Source organism: Rhinatrema bivittatum, unplaced genomic scaffold (assembly GCF_901001135.1).
Source record: "Rhinatrema bivittatum unplaced genomic scaffold, aRhiBiv1.1, whole genome shotgun sequence".
Classification (NCBI taxonomy): domain Eukaryota; kingdom Metazoa; phylum Chordata; class Amphibia; order Gymnophiona; family Rhinatrematidae; genus Rhinatrema; species Rhinatrema bivittatum.
The window spans coordinates 483-13,677 of record NW_021820716.1 but is presented as its reverse complement, the minus strand read 5'-3'; the positions used below and the strand labels follow the sequence as shown (position 1 = coordinate 13,677).

General features: G+C 39.5%; 1 protein-coding gene across 1 annotated transcript; it reads left to right on the top strand.

Annotated features, from left to right (window-relative positions):
* The first annotated feature begins 7,757 nt into the window (after positions 1-7,757).
* LOC115082004 (serine/arginine-rich splicing factor 5-like) lies at positions 7,758-11,389 on the top strand. Its single transcript, XM_029586265.1, has 5 exons — positions 7,758-7,908; positions 8,929-9,077; positions 9,719-9,789; positions 10,174-10,281; positions 11,311-11,389. Exons 2-5 carry the CDS (start codon positions 8,952-8,954, stop codon positions 11,342-11,344), a joined length of 339 nt encoding a protein of 112 aa, XP_029442125.1. The 5' UTR covers positions 7,758-7,908; positions 8,929-8,951; the 3' UTR covers positions 11,345-11,389.
* The last annotated feature ends 1,806 nt before the right edge of the window (positions 11,390-13,195 follow it).

Here is a 13,195-nt window from a genome sequence, read left to right as displayed (position 1 = left end):
ACCACCACCCCTCCAGAACAATCCTTTAAAAACATAGTTGGACATACTGAGGTCCATATTAGGTTAGCCAACGACTGGACAAGTTAATCTGATATTCAGTGGCAAAACCATGCTGCTGAATATACTCGCCTAAAGTTATCCGGCTACATGTAGTTGGATAACTTAAAAAACTAATTGGCTATGTTCAAACATAACCAGTTAGGTTTTTTAGTTATCTAGCCTTGTGTGATTGGATAACTTTCTACTTAACCAGATATCTTCAAAAAATATCCGGTTAAGTAGCACAGTAAAAAAAAATAAAAAAATAGAAGTGGCCCGATTCTCTCCCTCCCCCCAAAATTTCATATATGGCCCTGTTGGGTCATGTACACCCCCACCACCCAATCCCCGCCTAAATTTTAAAGAATGTTCCGGACCCCACAGATTAGGCCCTCCAAAGCCCTTCCCCGGTTCTATTAATAATAATGCATTGTGCTGCCACTGGACTCTCCTATCACAGTCTTAATGTCTCACAACGCATCCCCCAGCCCCCAAATCATTACAATTCCTGTCGGGAGAGGGGTATGAACTTACCCAATCCTGGTTCTCCAGCATTGCTTGTGACAGAAGCAGCGCTGGAGCACCAGGAGCAAGTAAGTTCATAACCCGCACCCGGCAGGATAATAATGATTCGGGGGGGATACACGTGAGACATTAGGACTGCGGGGTGGATGGGTCCAGTGCAGCACAATCTAAGTTCCCAGATACAGCCATATCAAAACAGCACCAATTCCCATAACTCAAATAGCAACAACCTTATATGAAAGGGAAGCACAGCAAATATTCCACCAGGCCCTAAAACACCAATACACTTCCTGCTGCGAAAACAGAATAAACTGGACTGCTACAAATCCCTACACAGAACCTACACCAAGACTTTTCACTTGATTCTGAATTGAAAAAGAGAGTTCTCAAAATGAAAGCAGTTATTTGGCAAAAAAAGGGCATAAGGGATGTCAATAGAAAGAAAATCTGTTTTGGTCATATTCAAAGAGAGTTTGTTGTATTGTAGCCAATGTTTTAGTGGTGGAAAATCAAATATTTAGGTGTTCAATGGTATTCTGCCAGGTGGAATGTAGTCGCGATACAAATTGGACATCATCGGCATAAATTTTGTTCGAACATAACCAGTTAGGTTTTTTAGTTATCTAGCCTTGTGTATTTGGGTAACTTCTTTCTTAACCAGATATCTTCAAAAGATATCACTTAAACAAGCAAGGATTTTACAAACCGGAGCCAAATAAATGTTAAACAGAACTGAAGAAAGGGAAGATCTCTGAAGTACATGATGCATGAAAGAGAGGAAATTTCATTCTTAATTTTAATGAACTGTAATCGATTTTGGAGATAAGAGAACCATTTAAAAGCACCTTCAGCCAAGTCAATTTCCTGAAGGTGAAAAAGGAGTATGTCAAGATCAACTATGACAAAAGCAGATGTCAAGGGGAAATGAGAATATACTGATGGCTGTTATCAATTCCTCACCTCAATGTATCAGTTAGAGATAGCAATGGATTCCTGCATAATGATTGGCCACTATATAATTTAAATGTTGCTATGTTTGTGTCCAGAGGTAACCCTCCTTGTTGAAGATCTGGAGAGTGTCTTCCTTAATGGCATGGCAAGTAGCTCTGTGTTCCCCTGAAGCACAACAGTATCTTTGAAACATGTGACCATGTCAGGACAATAATTTAAATTTACTTATGAGAAAATAAGAGGAGATTTTTATTAACTTTTTAAAAAATTTTGTTTCTGGACATCTTAATGCAATCTAAAAATTAAAAAAGATTACAATTTAGGACTGAGACCTTTGATTAGAGGGTGATGAAAGGGCCTATTGGTCTGCATCAGTTTATGATGGTCTCCTATATTTCACAAATAAGATTTGATATACAGTATATATATATATATATATATATATATATATATATATATATATATATATATATATAATGCAAATTGAAGGTTCTAAATGTAGGTGATTGTATGAATGTTTTTGATATTATTTTTATGGTGTTTTTGATTGAAAACTAAACCTATCAGCGCTGCACATGCATTTTCAAAACTCATGGGCTGGCTTTGCTAATCGCACAATATGCAAGATTAGCACAGATGGCTTGAGAATTTTAAAAATACTTGTGCAGTGCCAGCAGGCTTAAACAATTTTTAGCTGCGGCACCCAGTAGGATGGGCTCTGCCAACTGCTTCACATTTCTTTTCAACAGGTAAGATAGACTTCACTGGCTGCCTCACATCTCCCATGTGATGCTGTTCCCATATAATTTGTTCTGTAATGGTCGAGGCAAATTATTTTCGAGAAGTTTAACCTCTCCAATCCTCTTACACACATGCCTATGACTTTATCACATCCAGGTGTGACTGTTAACTTTATACGTGCATTCAGAAGTATTCAGACTCCTTTACTTTTTTCACATTTTGTTACTTTACAGCCTTATTCTAAAATGGATAATATGCATTTATTTCCCTCCTCAATCTACACACAATACCCCATAATGACAAAGCGAAATCAGGTTTGTAGAACTGGATCATTCTAACTGCATGCATGATGTAGAGCAATTTTAGATCTAATTATCAGTGGAGTGCAGGATTTGGTGAGAGAGGTAATGGTGGTGGGGCCGCCTGGCAATAGTGATCATAATATGATCATATTTGAATTAATGACTGCAAGGGGGACAGTATGTAAATCCACGGCTCTAGCGCTAAACTTTCAAAAGGGAAATTTTGATAAAATGAGAAAAATAGAAAAAAACTGCAAGGTGCAGCTACAAAGGTAAAAAGTGTGCAACAGACGTGGACATTGTTAAAAAAAATACCACCCTAGAAGCACAGACCAGATGTATTCCATGCATTAAGGTGGAAGGCAAAACGATTACCAGCATGGTTAAAAGGTGAGGTGAAAGAAACTATTTTAGCCAAAAGATCTTCATTCAAAAATTGGAAGAAGGATCCATCAGAAGAAAATAGGATAAAGCATAAGCATTGGTAAGTTAAATGTAATACATTGATAAGACAGGCTAAGAGAAAATTTGAAAAGAAGCTGGCCATAGAGGCAAAAACTCACAATAAAACGTTTTAAAATATGTTCGAAGCAGAAAGTCTGCATGGGAGTCAGTTGGACTGTTGGATGATCAATTTGAGATGGGGCACTTTGAGAAGATAAGGCCATCATGGAAAGATTAAATGATTTCTTTGCTTCAATGTTTACTGAAGAGGATATGGGAGAGATACCCGTGCTGGAGAAGGTTTTCTATCCTCTTTTCTATTTTTCCTACTCCAAGTTTGGCCACCTTGTTAAATGTAACTGTACCTTCTGTCACCACAGTTCTAGTTCTTTGTTCTTAAGTTCTATGTATTTTATTGCACCCCCATTCTATGTAAACCAGCAAGATATGTTTTCATGATTGCCGGTATATAAAAACTCTAAATAAATAAATAAATAAAATAAATGATTCAGATCAACTGAACCAAATCATGGTGAACCTGGAAGATGTGGCAAACCTGGAAGATTGACAAACTGAAGAGTAGTAAATCACCTGGACTGGATGGTATACACCCCAGGGTTCTGAAAGAACTAAAAACTGAAATTTCAGACCTATTAGTGTTATAAATCTGCTGCTCGGAGTTAACAATCTGTTATCGAGCTCCTCCTAGAGAGGGAGGAGTTAGCAATATGTTATCAATCTCCTGCTGCTAGGAGTAGCAATCTGTAGAAACTGCTCCCCAGGGAGTGGAGTTAGAATCTGTAATAAATCACCCCGCCAAGGGGAGGAGTTGACAATCTGTTATAAGTCTGCCAGGGAGCTAGCAATCTGTTATGGATCACCCTGCCAAGGGGAAGCGCTAACAATTGTAATACTCCGTCGGCGGAGTTAATGATCTGTGGTGGGTTGGCTTCCCACAGAGTGGCAGTCTGTATAATACCGCTCTAGTAGTGTAAGGAATGAACACTTAAGGTAAATTGGTGAATCCCTGGGCTGATGACACATGACAGTGCCCCCAGGAGGATATCCCGAGAGGGACCATTGGCTAGGCTGGAGTATGGAGATAAACACAGATAGCTCTTTATTAGAGGGAAGTAGAACCACCAGAGGTGGCAGTAGTGAGCTGATGTGCCTGGAAGGGCTGAAGTCCCTCAGATACTGGAATTGCGGTCTCTGGGTTGCTGAGCTGTAGAGAGAGACTTTAGGTAGTGAGTAGACAGGGTATGCTGGATACATAACCAGTAGTAGATGATACACTCACAATTGTAGAGATCTGTAATGGCTTCTATGCAACAGAGAGTCTTCAATATATTCAGGAACAGGAGCTGTAGGCGAGTACTGGTTCCTTTATGCAGTCTGGAAAGAGAACTCACAATATCTGTGTATGAGATGGCTTCTGGAATAGAAGAGAGTCTTTGGAGATTAGGAACATAGACCCTCGTGGAGCGAGTACCGATTCCTATCTGTAATAGAACTCACAGTATTCACGTCTGCGATCGCTTCCAGGTAGTAAGGAGTCTTCTGAGCATTCAGGGACGTAGGCTCTCGAGAAGCGAGTACCGGATCCCATCTTAGCAATCTGAAATCAAGGAGAGCGGGGCCCCCGAGGAGCGGGTACCCCTAGGTAAGTTTGTGGAGGCAGAGCAGTGGAGAAAGAATTCCCCTTGCTAACTCAATTCGTAGTTGCAAGCAAAGACCTTTTAAGTTGGAAGCGGATGACGTCTCTACGGGGGGACGCCCCTGAGGTTTGCGCCCTTGCCGGTACAAACTCTGGAGCACGCGCGCACCCTTAAGTCATCAGGAACATTGCGGATCTGCAGCGTCAGGTCAGCCCGGGGGATTCCAGGGAGAAGCGGCGAGGAGAAGCTGTGGCAGCATCTGTCCATCAGACCCGAAGGGAGTCGCCACAAAAGTAGAGAGGATGGAGCGAGGGCGAGAACAGGCACGAACGCAACAATTAGTAAAAATCTGTAACCTATCATTAAAATCATCTGATGTACCTGAAGATTGGAAGATGGCCAATGTAACCCCGATATTTGAAAAGGGATCCAGGGGTGATCCAGGAAACTATAGACAGGTGAGCCTGACTTCAGTGCTGGGAAAAACAGTGGAAACTGTTATAAAAAATAAAATCACAAAACATTTAGACATGGTTTCATGGGACACAGCCAGAATGGATTTACCCAAGGGAAGTCTTGCCTCACAAATCTACATTTTTTTGAAGGGGTGAATAAAAATGTGGTCAAAGGTGAACCGGTAGATGTGGTATATTTGGATTTTCAGAAGGCATTCAACAAGGTCCCGCATGAAAGGCTTCTAAGAAAACTAAAAAGTCATGGGATAGGAGGTGATGTCCTTTTGTGGATTGCAAGTTGGTTAAAAGACAGGAAACAGAGTAGGATTAAATGGTCAGTTTTCACAGAGGAAAAAGGTAAACAGTGGAGTGCCTCAGGGATCTGTACTTAATATATTTATAAATGATCTGGAAAGGGGTGCAAAGAGTGAGGTGATCAAATTTGTGGATGACACTAAATTATGCAGAGTAGTTAAATCTCAAGCAGATTGTGATGAATTGCATGAGGATCTTGCAAGACTGTAAGATTGGGCTTCCAAATGGCAGATGAAATTTAACGTGGACAAGTGCAAAGTGATGCACATAGGGAAAAATAACCCACGCACAATGTTAGGTTCTATCTTATGGGCCGATACAGAACAGTGCACTCCAGTGCACTGTTAACCCCGCGTTTGGATGCACGTTTTCGACTCGCTAGTTTTACCCCTTATTCAGAAAGGGGTAATAGCGCATCGAAAACGCATGACCAACCCTCCCGAAACTAATAGCGCCCGCAACATGCAAATGCATGTTGATGGCCCTATCAGTTATTCCCGCGCGATTCAGTAAGTAAAATGTGCGGCTTAGCGCCTACCCAAAGGTAGGCGTTAATTTCAATTGTAATGTTGAATTATGTAATTTGAAAATTAGAAAAATAAAATAAAATAAATAAATAAATAAATTTCTGCCGGCACTGGGAAAGTGTACAGAAAAGCAGTAAAAACTGCTTTTCTGTACATCCTCCGACTTAATATCATGGCGATACTAAGTTGGAGGTCCCAAAAGTCAAAAATAATTTAAAATAAAATTTTTTTTTTTAAATCAGCCCACGGCTCGCGGGTTGAAAACCTGATGCTCAATTTTGCCGGCGTCCAGTTTCCGAACTCGTGGCTGTCAGTGGGCTCGAGAACCGACGCCGGAAAAATTGAGCATCGGCTATCAAACCCGCTGACAGCCGCCGCTCCTGTCAAAAAGGAGGCGCTATGGATGCGCTAGTGTCCCTAGCGCATCCTTTTACCGCGGGCCCTAATTAGCATATTTTTCTTTACTGGATCGCGCGCCCAGGACACTGGCCTGTGCGCTCGCCCGCGTTTCTTTCTGTATCGGCCTGTTAGGAGTTACCACCCAGGAAAGAGATAGATTTATTTATTTATTTAAAAGTGTTTGTATACCGCTTTTACAAATAAAAATTTAGTCAAAACGGTTTACAGTTAAAAACATACATAATCTCAATAAGACAATAAAAAAGACAAATTTCTGCAGTCTAATCTACAACAAACAGTGAAGATCTAGATCTAGGCATCATAGTGGATAATACATTGAAATCATCGGCCCAGTGTACTGTGGCAATCAAAAAGTCAAACAGAATATTAGGAATTATTAAGAAGGAAATGAAAAAAAAAACGGATGATGTCATAATGCCTCTGTATTGCTCCATGGTGAGACCGCACCTTGAATACTGTGTGCAGTTCTGGTCGCTGCATCTCAAAAAGGATATAGCTGCACTGGAGAAAGTGCAGAGAAGGGTGACCAAAATAATAAGGGGCATGGAACGGCTGCTCTATGAGGAAAGGCTAAAGAAGTTAGGGCTGTTCAGTTTGGAGAAGAGTCGACTGAAGGGGGATATGATAGAAGTCTACAAATCATGAAAGGACTTGAACAAGTTAATGTAAATCGGTTATTTTCCCTTCTCAGATAAGAGAAACACCAGGGGGCACTCCATGAAGATAGCAAGTAGCTCATTTAAAACAAATCAAAGAAAATTATTCTTCACTCAGTGCAAAGTTAAGCTTGGAATTCATTGCCAGAGAACCTGGTTACAGCAGTTAGTGTAACTGGGTTTAAAAAAGGTTAATCCATAAACTGCTATAACATTAATTAATAAGCAATAGTAGTTTGTGATCTCTCTAATGTTTTGGTACTTGCCAGGTACTGTACTTGTGACTTGGATTGGTCACTGTTGGAAACAGGATACTGGGCTTGATGGACTCTTGGTCTGACCCAGTATGGCATATTTTATGTTCTTATGTAGTTTTTCCTGGCCAACTCAATTGGGGGAAATAAAATTACATCTCTAAGCACGTAATAGGATTGGACTGGCTAAAACGTTTTATTTGATAGAGACCTATATCGTCCCCCTATGCTTGCATCCTTCCAACTTTTTATCTTCAGCATGTAAACCTAAAAAGTCTTAAGTGTTTTTGTGCAAATAGTATTAATTTGTTACCACTGCTAAGCAATAAACAGACGTGAATTTTAAATGACAGGCAGTCGCTCTGTAAGGAAATCCAATTTATTCGCATTCGATCTTAAAAGAAAGCAAGATTCCCGCGCGCTCCTCTTACTAAATAAAAAAAGAATCGGCTAACGCCACACCATGCTTTTACAGTCAGAGCTTTCCACGGTCTAACGAAGTCGACTATGCATCACGTGACACTAAACTGCCGCATTGCGGAAGTGACGTGGCAGAAGCAGCTCCATTTTCTGCGGTTGTAGAGTTGGTAGTGCGTCAGTCAGCGGAGATTCGTCAGGAAGGTAACTTCGATCTGGGAGAAGACATATTGGGCGACTTAAACAAAAAATTCATAATTGGGGAAAAGATTATGTTTTTCTTTTAAATCCAAGTATTGCGATCCTTGGGGTATTTTGAATTCCCCCCCCCCTGGTGCGTCTAGTTATTGATCGCTTCGGGTAGATAGTCAAAATTGAAAAGGGAGTATTTGTAGAGTATGGGAGGCTAGGGCTGGAGAAGAAAAATTAGACACGCGGAGTCAGGCCTGGACTGCTTTCGCGCAGTAAAATGTATCTGCGTCACGGTTCACTCAAAATGGTGGATCTGAATTTCCCTTTTATAGAGTCGAAGAAATGGCATTGATAGGTTTAATATCATTTCGGTTGGGTGTATTTCACCTCCCACCCCCACCCGCTTTCTTTAATATCGTGGATTTTAGGTTTTAGAAAACTGATGGCGGTTCGCCTTTGTGTCACGCGCTTCTAAGGCCGCCTCGCCGGCGCCATTTTGTGCAGGCGTTGCCGTACCTCCCAAGAATCGCGCGCGCTACTACTGCGGATCTCCCGCTCGTCGAATCGCGCGCGTAACTCCCCAGTATACGTGTTAAAAAAAAAAAAAAAAACCCACAAAACAAAATATCGACTAGCAACTTATAACTTCCTCTAAACTCTGATAGAAGAGGTAATGGGTTTTCTTCGCATGAGAGCAATTTCTTGAAAGCTTGTCCGGAATGTCGGGTTTGGGTTTTTTTTTTTTTTGGTACTGAGACTGGTGCCTGATTTGTGTGGGCAAAGCTTATCGAGGATGGCAGGCAGGACACAAGATGGTGGATGAAGGTTGTGTACATGGTGCGGCGGGTCACAGTCGCGCCCTCGGAGCTGATGCAATCTCGGAGGCGTAGAAAATAGCAGTGCCAGAAGCCCTCGTCCTATTGCCTGAATCGCATCTCTCCCTCCTGGAGGCTTAGACTTAAGTGGACGTTTTCTTCCGTTGCAAATATATCTCCTCGCTGTAATCAAAGCACTTCTCATTTATTTTCTTAGCTTGAATCCAGTTCGCAGGCAGAATGAGTGGCTGTCGAGTATTCATTGGCAGGCTGAACCCAGCTGCCAGAGAAAAAGATGTTGAGAGATTTTTCAAGGGGTATGGTCGCATTAGAGACATCGATTTGAAAAGAGGCTTTGGATTTGTGGTAAGTTAAAATATTTTTAATCAATAACTGGAGTTTGTGAAGATTTTAAAAAATGGAATAGATACATTGCATGTCTTTTCTTTGTAAAAGGTTGCAGTTCTTTGAATTGGGAGGGTAGAGAAGTCTCTTGATGGTGAATATTTAACACTGATTTCACATGCAGCTCAAAGTTGATCATAATTTATAAAACCACTAAGTCCACAATCTTTGCAACAGTCTCTCCCCTCTCCTTGAAAAAGTAATATTAACATATTACATAATTTTGTATTTTAACTTGTGTAAACAATATTGAATACATTTTGAAGATTAAACAGCCAAATTAGTTTATCCCTCTGTGATGAGAACAATTGCACAGTAATGAGCCAAGATACATTTTCTTTCATGAATTTGAGGCTTGCAAAGGTATTTAGAATAATTATTTGGCAGCATAAATTAACCTTAGTCTTGGTATATACAAATGCTTCTCTGTTCATTTTAACTGCTTTGGGGTGAACCTGATTCAAGGAGGGTGGAATACAAGTATAGCATAATAACCTCTATTAAATAACTGCACCTTGCTAGATTTTGTAAAACAGGCTTATATTGGTATCAGTATTAGAAATACAGTAGATTTTCAATTGATCTCGACACTCGCTCAATAGGAATTTGAGGATCCTAGAGATGCAGATGATGCAGTTTATGAACTGGATGGAAAAGAACTATGTAGTGAAAGGTAAATTCTGCTTAGTTTTCAAATGTTTATATATTATAAAAATGTTGATATGTGCCACTTTGTGGAACCTGGTGTGCTCTTTTTATCTGGGAGCTTAAAGTTTGATTAGCTAATATGGGTAGTAGGTATGTAATTTGAATTCTTGATGTTTGTTCCTATTGTATACTATGTTATAAATTGTATTATATAATGTAATTATGTATATAATGAAACTGTTTTTTGACTGTAAGCCAGACTTTTCCAGCCTTTAGACCTGAAAGGAGGGTATATAAGCTTAAATATAAATATAGAATACAGATAATTCAAATGTTCTAAGATATTGAATATTAAATACATAACTTAACAATTGCTGTTAATACTAAATATGTGGGGTTTCCTATGTAGAGTTACAATTGAACATGCAAGAGCTCGCTCCAGAGGAGGTGGTGGAGGAAGAGGCAGAGGAAGGTATACTGATCGTTTTAGTAGTCGTCGCCCACGTAATGACAGAAGGTGTGCAGCTCAGTATCTTTGTACTTGTCAATACATCTTGTTTTGCCATTTCACACAGCAGGGACAGTGGTATTGTGAGGATGCATAGACGGTTAGGCTAGCAATGTAGAATTTAATTACTTGTGCTGTCAATGGAACTGGCCCATATTGTGCAGGGGAGGCCAAGACAATAGTTTAAAAAAACTGGAGGAAGGGGATGAGGCAAATAGAATGAATAAGTAGGCAAAATAAGAATCTCCGCCCCCACCGGTCTTACAAAAAAAAAAAAAGGTAAAAAATTTCCACTGGCTCTTAACTTGGCTGCCAGCCAAATTTTCTATTTTTTTTCCCACCAGTTTTTGACTGGATTGTTGTATGGACATACAGTATGTTAAGTATTGCTGTGTGTATGCTTCTATCAGTCTTTCAGCAGCTGTTCACATTCCTTAAAAACTGGTAACAGCCATAATCAGAAGTGTTAGCTTGCATGGAATAGGGTTTGATTTATGCAGGTGTACAATATCTTTTGACATCCTAATCGGTGTGGACTAATTAATGCCTTAAGGATTTCAAAATGAACAATATACTTGTCACTAAGATAATACTGAATTGCCATACGTACAAGTATGCTTTCTTCTAAAACTGTCAGGATTGCAAACAATGCATTACCACAAATCTCAGGTTTGGTCACAGTTCTGCTCTTCTTAATGGGTGCTTCCAGGTCTTGGAATACTGCTAGGGAAAGTACTGATTAGCTTAAATTAAGAATTTTTTGTGTAATGTAATATGCAGTTAAAACTCTGATTTAGAACATTCTTAATATTAAACATGCATAGTTTTAGTGGGAACCTTTTTGAGGTTTCTTTTTTTTTGTCTTGGGTTTTTATGGCCCTTGTTTTTGGCACTAAAATTCTTAGTTTTAGGATAACTTATGTATTTAAAAATGGAAACATTTGTAGTTTCAATTGGCTTATGTTCTAGTTCTTAAATTGAGACCATGACCTTGAGCATTTAGCTTAAATTATAACACTATTTTATGATTTTTCTTAGAAATGCGCCACCAGTAGAACAGAAAATCGTCTAATAGTGAAAACTTGTCTTCAAGAGTGAGCTGGCAGGTTTGTAGAAGTGATTAACCGAAATTTAATATCCTTCAGTTTATGGGTATATAAAACTAATTTTATTTCTACTGTAATTTTAAAATAGATAATGTACATACAGAATTACAGTAATGTATCGTATCTATATATATATATATATATATATAAACTTCAGTTCTAAGCTGTAAATATTTGGGAAATGTCTAATTAAAACTAGTAATGTTTTGTAAATATTTGGGTAGGAATTTTTTCTTTTTTATTGTTTTTATATCAATTTTAACCAAATATTAACCCTTTATTTGCCAGCCTATCTGTGTGTCGGGCCTCGTGACGAGGAGTGCCTGTGGGTTATCCTTATCGCTCTGTCTTGGTCCACTTTTGGTTGGGCCTGGTTGAATTTGCCAGTCAGCTCCTCCAGTGTCAGTTGGCCTCCTCTAGATCCGTTGCTGGTCTAGACAATATCGGAGCATTCCTTAAAGTGCCAGGTTGCAGCGACCCCCTGAGAAATAACGAGATCTGGTCCTTAAGTTGAGAGCTGTTCCTCCTGTAACGCTTCCGAATGAGGTCCTGGTCGAAAAGAGTTGAAAGATACGAAATTAGGTGGTCGTTGGAATCCTGATCGCATTAAAGTGGTCCCTGTAACGTCACAAAGATTAGAAAAATGTCGCCCATACATCCTAGTCATCTAATAGGGAGGGACGTGCGATTTAAAGGCTTCTCCAGTTGGGTAGTGGTTTCACCAGTGGTGGCGAAGAGCCAGTCGGGCATGTATCGTGATGGTACCCTCCTAGCACTTAATGCAGTTTGCTGCTTGAGTAGCCTAGGGAAATGTAATTAAAGGTAAAGTAATTTATATTTCTAATGAATATGGGGCACAAAATAACTGGTATCATGTAAAATTAATTTGTAGATATTAATGTTACAGAATTTTCTGTTTATAGTTTTGAGCTTAGTGTAGAAATAGATGTCTGTACTGCTATATAGAAATTTCTATCACTTGAAAATATTTTAAGCATTTTGCTAAGACCATAGACTATTTTCACTTATTTCGTGCCCTGATATAGATTTTTTTATCCAATTTTGATGTTACAAATGTGGCAGCTATGTCATATTTGTACTTTTTATCTAACAAAACATAATTTTTTCAGTAGTTACATTTTTATTTCCTTGTATGGAACATTGTTCTCTGTTTAAACATGATTGGTCTTGTGTTAGGAATCTGAAAGATTTCATGAGGCAAGCTGGAGAAGTTACCTTTGCTGATGCACACAGGCCTAAGCTTAATGAGGGGTATGTCTGTTTTTTTTTCTCCCCCCCCCCCCTTTTGTTTCTTAACATCTTTGTTAAAAGTACACTTCTGATTGGATAGTTGCAATGTTGTAGTATGGGGTGGGATATAAGAAGCTGGTGCTAGGATTGCAGATTTGAATAACTATTTATTTAATTTATTTATTTATTTAACATTTTTATATACCGGCAATTTCGTAGGGACACATGTCGGTTCACAATTAACTGAGAAAGGAAATTACATTGAACAAGGGGGTTTAACTGGGAGAAATTGGATAATAAAGAACAAGGTAAATAGCGAAGTACAAGAGATAGAGTAAGCAAGCATGGATAACTTAAGCGGAACGATATGGATTAGAAATGTTGCATATATTTAAAATTACATATGTAAACTTATTTACAAAGTTGGGGGGAGGGGAGAGGGAACGGGGGGAGAATAGATGAGAAAGAGGAGGTAAAGATAAGAGAGGGATTGATAAGGTAAAGAAGGCGGGGAGGGGAGATGGGAGGGGAGAGGGGGGGGTGGTCGAACGCACTTGTAGATCAGG